Raw genomic sequence first — 5,715 nt, 5'->3', positions numbered from 1 at the left:
ATGACAACCCACTCCAGTGTTCTTGCCTGGAAAGTCCCACCGACGGAGGAGCCTGGTAGGCTGCAGTCCATGGGGTTGCTAAGAGTTGGACACAACTGAGCAACTTCACTTTCACTTTTCACTTTCACGCATTGGAGAAGGAAATGGCAACCCACTCCAGTATTCTTGCCTGGAGAATCCCAGGGACGGGGGAACCTGTTGGGCTGCTGTCTATGGGGTCGCACAGAGTCAGACACAACTGAAGCGACTTAGCAGCAGCAGTAGCAGTAGACTGACAAGGATATTTAGAGAATAAATTTGGGAAACAGTTTGGTGCAGAATATCCAGGCGAGCTAAGGAGAAATTCAATGCACAAGCATCACTCAATAAAAGAGGATGCAAATGCAGAAGTTAATGAACATAGTTTCTTCATTTATCTGCAATCAGGATTTAGTTTAGGGGGATTTATTTGGTCAAAGGATCTGTTCTAAAGACTTACTAATGAAGATCTTTAAATTTGCAGTCACTTTTACAGTCTTCTTTCCTTGAATAATTGAAAGAAGAAAATAGACTCTCTGGAGTCAGACAGGTCTTGGTCCAAATTCTGGGTTTGCCAAATAGTTGCCATGTGCTCTGGACCTCTCTCACCTTCTGACTCTCAGTTTCCTCATCTACAGAATGGAAATGGTACTGCTACCTCACAGGCAGTGATGAACATCAACTGGATTCAAGTGCCCAGAACAATGCCTGGCACAGTGAGGCTACTCAACCAATAAGACCAACTGTTATTCCACAAATATCAAGTCAGCATAGCACATCATGACTTGAATCCTTATGCTGCCCTTGTCACCTGACAAGGTGACACCAGGATATGGAGGTGTCACCAGTCCGAAACAAACTTGGAATTATCAAATGTCAATCTTCCTGAACTTGCAGAGATCAAGATTTCATGCCTCCTAATGCAGCCTCAGGTCAGAGGCAATGGAGGAGAAAACATGAGCATTGCCAGCGTTGTGCACTACCATCAGCAAAGATGAGTCAAGCTGTGGAACTGTCACCTACCGGTAAAGAGGGATACTACAGTTAAGGTCTATTTGCTCTTCTACTCACATAAAAGAAAAAAGGAATATTTCAGGAGTCTTTTTTGTCAAACTCTAGACTCTCTGAGAAAATCTCAAGTGGCACCAGAGAACAGAAATAGTAGATGCAGAGAATACAAAAAGCAGGAAAAGACTAACACTGTAAGGAAGAAATATATGTTGGAGTGGCATAAAATTCTCAAACTGTTGCAGGCATTCCCATCAGCAAGGTTTACGAACTCAGTCTTTTGGATAAGATTGTTTCTTTGATATTTCAATAGAAGCTAATGGGAAAGTGGGTCACTTTAAAGTTCACTTTATTGAAATGCATCTAGTCCAATGATTTGAGGGACACTGACAAAGAAATCCAATAAATAAGGTGGCCAGTCACAGCTGATAGAGAGGAAATCTGTCCACTCAGTTGGCTCTCGTTTTGCAAATGGACCGTGAGGAGAATGTGGCTTTAAAAGCTCAGCAAAGGCTTTTACAATCAGGGAGTAGAAGAAAAACAAGACTGAACTCACCTCTGTCATGCGGGGCTTGCGGGAGCTGGATGGCACAAGCCTTCCTGTCTCAGGATGTGGAGCTGTGGCCATGGTGTATGTCTCTTTGCTCACCTTCTGCTTAGACCTCAGGAGGGACAAAGCAGCTTTAGTGGAAACCCCTGGAAGGTTGGGGTTGTACAAACTTATGCACCAACCAGCGTAAACAGAGGACCTCCTATCTGCATGCTGGATGTGATTTGGCTTAATGTAGTTTAAATAGCACCAACTGACATTAGTGGTTGTGTGGAGGCTGGGGAACTGCAGTACCTTCTTTGAGTCCGTACCTTCTTGCAACTTGGCTGGTCTGGGGGATGTTTCTGACAGAGGTTGTGAGCTGGGAGGTGCCAGTGGAGGGAGGTCAGCTTGTTCCTTGGAATCTTCTTTCTTCACACTTGATGGGAGTAATCCTCTTCGGTGAGGTTTACCAGATGGTTGGGCATATTCCTTCAAAGCCTCTGAGCCTGAGGCTGTCACATGGGGCAATGAGGGCTGAGGAAGGGGAGGAATTTCCTTTGGGTCAGATGGATCTGAGGACAGGCTGGAGAGTGTTTCTAGTTCCCTCCTGCCCTGGCCCTGACTGCCCAAGTAGGACTTCTCCGATCTCTTGCTATCCTCGGTGCTGCTAAGCACCACGCTACATGGTTTTACAAGTTCAAATTTTTCATCCACCTTAGACGCCTCCTCTTCCTTCACCCTTTTTTGCTGCTGGGTTTCCATGGTAAGTTCAAGGCTGCCAGCTGGTGAAAGGACACGTTTGCTTCCTCCCACTGTTGATGAACTCCCCTCCAGGCTCAAGACACTCTCTGATGACAGGGAAGTGCCTTTTCTTTCAGGTAATGTCACAGGCACTCTCAAGAATGGAGTCGGGAAACCTCTGCTCTGTTCTTCACTTACTCCAGCCAGTCTGGGCCCGACCTCATACGCATCTGTCCCACACACAGACGTCCCTTTGCATGAGGGCTCTTCGAACTTGGGAAGAGCCACAGTTGCTGAGCTGCCTTGGGATTGGGTAACCAAGATCTGGGAGAGAGTGGTGTACATGGCACTCCCATAGGATGGCATGTTGGTCTGGATGCGGACAGGCACAACTAGAGACACCATGGTGTCTGGACAGGCAGGCAGGGCCAGTGGAGGGGCTGATGTGGGTGCTGAGCAGCTGGATGGGGGAGCCACAGTGGGCAGCTGGATGTCACTGCTGTACTCTGTGCTGGGGGAGAGGCCAGGGGTTCCTGTTGCCAGTGTGGCCAGACTAGTTTTGATCTGGGGCACGTGGCTTTCCACTTCACTGGGGAGCTGAAGGGTGAACTGGGATTGCAGAGGCAGGAAAAACCCAGAAGAAAGTGCTGAGGAGGCAGGGTAAGGCATGGGGAGAAATGAAGGGGGTTGTCGGAATGGGATGTTGGCTGGGTGAGGCATGAGCTGGGGGAGGTGGAGTTGGCCCGGGTGTAGAACAGTAGGTTGGAGAGGAAGTGGGGGAGCTTGAAATAAGGAGGGAGGAAGGGGCGGCATGGAGTAAGGTGTGGAGAGCAGGCTGGACATGGCCTGGGTGGGGAAGAACTCTGAAGACTGTCCTGGCTCATGCTGTAGGAGGTGCTGGAAGGAGAAAAGGGAGACAGGCGGGGGCAGGTAGGGTTTCTCCTGCAACGGGAGCTGAGCGATGGGGTGGGGGAACACCTGCAGTGCTTCTGTGTAGGGTGGAGTGGCCCCCAGCGCTGGTCTGTCTTGCACCTGGCTCTTGCCTCCTGGGTGCCCGCTGTGTGAGGTGGCTGCAGAGGAAACTGGGAGCAATGCGCCTTTGGCCAAAGATTTACTGGATGAGGGTTTTGGTTCCTCACTCTCCTGTCTTCCCTTGGGGGTGGCTTCTGGCTCGGTTTCAGGAGGCCTGGTCAGAGAAGCCTGTCTCACCAAAAAGCATTTTCTTCTCTCTGGTGGGGCTGCTGAGGCCACTGGAGCTGCTGGAGTTGGTGCTGAAGGGCCTGTCAAGGACAAGCTGCCATAGTCAAAGGATTTGCTGCGTGTCTCGGTCATATGGGTGGAGTGGGAGATGTTGGGGCTCTGTTCTGAGGCTGACCTCCGCATCTCACGGGCATGCGGGTGGTGGCTGGGGACGGTCAGCATGTGGGTGCCCAAGGGTTTGGAGCGTGTGTCTGATGAAGGCCCGGCGGCTTCGGCTTTTCCATGGTCATCTCTCTCGAAGGAGGCAGAGCGGCTGGACCCACTCAGTGAGACACTGCTCTCCTGGCTCGGGCTGCGAGACAAAGGCACGGAGGACTCAAAGCTGGACTCCCCCGATGACTGGGCCATCTCTGCCAGACGCAGTCTTTTCTTCTTGGGTGGCAGCTTTTCAGCTGGGAGCTGGGCAAGTGTCTGGCTGCGCTGGGGCCACTGGAACTCCTCTGTCTTCTCTGGCTCCTTAGGGGGTGGCTCCGGCTCTGTATCTGGCCGGTCGGGCTCCTCGGTCACCAGGATTTCGGGAACCTGAATATTGGGCTGGCGGACCAACCTGGGCTGCAGGGAGTGGGCCGAGCGTCCGTGCGGGGCAGGCGGGGGTGATGAGAAGGGGGCCGCAGACTTGTCTTCCCCTTCCAAACTGCCGGGCTGCTCCAGAGAGTCAGATTTCTCAAAGGAGCTGGTGTGCTGGATGACAGAAATTTCTTTGGACGTGGTTCTCCTCTCCTTCCCTGATTCTGAACTGGACCCTGGCTTAGGAGTCCTTGGCTGGAAGCCTGCGGATCCCTCCAGGGAGGGCACTGACTTATTCGGCTCTGCTGGTGACTTGCTGGACTCCAAGGGAAGGTTCCGTGCAGCCTCTGAAGGCCCAGGGCTGCCGAACTGACTCTTGGTGGACTCAAAGCTGGGCGGCTCCTCCTCATCCCCAAGGCTCTTCTCTTTCCTCCTTTTCCTCAGTGGAGTGAGTTCCAAGGTGGTCCCCAGTTTGTAATGCATCATCTGGGACCAGGGCTCATGCTCGGCCTGGCTCTTCTCGGCCTCCGAAGATACATGAGCGCCCACGGTGACTGGCTTTGCCAACTGAAGCTCTGAGCAGTAGTACTTTTTATGGGCCTCATAGTTGTCCCTTTTCTTGTACCGAGCACCACATATGTTACATTCATAGATCACCCCTTTCGTTTTCAAACCCTTCTTGGTCTTTTTGGTGAGGTCGCTTTCCCTGGGTTCCGGTTCATCTGCAGGCTTGGAGGCTGCGTCTTTGCTGCTGGGCCCTGCCTCCTCAGAACTGTACTCTCCGCCCAAAGGCAGTTCGATGGCCGGCTGGCGCTTGAGCATCCGGGGGTGGGAGGTAAACAGTTGACTGCTGCGGCTCAGGGCTTCCGAGTCGGCGACGTGGTCGTCGAAGGAGTAGCTGCCTCGGAAGGTGTGGTGGGGGGTACTGAGGGTGCAGGTGGCAGAAGGCATTGAGTGGCTTCTCAGCAGAGGCACAGGGGGGGGGGTGCTGGGCGGGCGCTGGAGGCTCAGCAGTGATTGTTCGGGCTTCGCTTTCTCACTGTGGGAGGACAGTGGCTCCCGGTAGAGGCTGGATTTGGGTGACTCCATGCTGCTCCGCCGCGACAGTGAGCTGCTCCTGGGCTTCACGCTGTCTATCTCGCTGGTGTCCACCACGGCCTCATTGATGGTGATGAGTTTGGTGATATGCTCAATCACCTGCGTCCGGGGCACAGACAGAGGTACCAGGCTGGGCTTGTCTTCGGTGGACAGGGGCAGGAGGGGCTGGGTGGAGGTGGCCGTCAGCATGGCAGTCCGCTGCCCGATCCTCCCACACTTGCCGAAGATGATCTCGGCATAGGACCTGGCATTGGTGTTTGGGGGGCTGACCTGCTGTTCAGCGCTCTCAGAGCGTGAGAAATACCCAGATTCGGTGCTGCCTTTGCTGCCCGGGCTCAGGAACGCCTGCTCGTCGATCACCTTCTTCCTCTCGCTCAAGCGGAGGGCCAGCTTCTGCTTTATCGTGTGGGTGTCTTCAGGTTTATGGCTCAGGGGGTGTTCGGATGAGGGTTCCGCAAAGGGAGCTGGGTCCTCGAGCGACGGGGCCGAGCTGGACTGGGACAAGGAACAGCGTTCGTGGCTGGAACCCTGGCTCCCGGAGCTGTACAGAC

The 5,715-nt window shown here is 53.4% G+C and overlaps 1 protein-coding gene across 2 annotated transcripts in view; it reads right to left on the bottom strand.

Moving 5' to 3' along the window:
• Positions 1-5,715, bottom strand: part of HIVEP3 (human immunodeficiency virus type I enhancer binding protein 3) — a 441,341-nt gene that overhangs the window by 53,412 nt on the left and 382,214 nt on the right. For both annotated transcript variants that reach the window (XM_010862673.1, XM_010862672.1), the window contains exon 7: positions 1,583-5,715. In XM_010862673.1, coding sequence (XP_010860975.1) covers positions 1,583-5,715 — 4,133 coding nt within the window. The remainder of the gene's footprint in view (positions 1-1,582) is intronic.

Source organism: Bison bison, unplaced genomic scaffold (genome assembly GCF_000754665.1).
Source record: "Bison bison bison isolate TAMUID 2011002044 unplaced genomic scaffold, Bison_UMD1.0 scf7180017864484, whole genome shotgun sequence".
In the NCBI taxonomy this organism is placed as follows: domain Eukaryota; kingdom Metazoa; phylum Chordata; class Mammalia; order Artiodactyla; family Bovidae; genus Bison; species Bison bison.
Note: the sequence above shows the minus strand (reverse complement) of the source record. Positions and strands in the feature narration are given on the sequence as shown.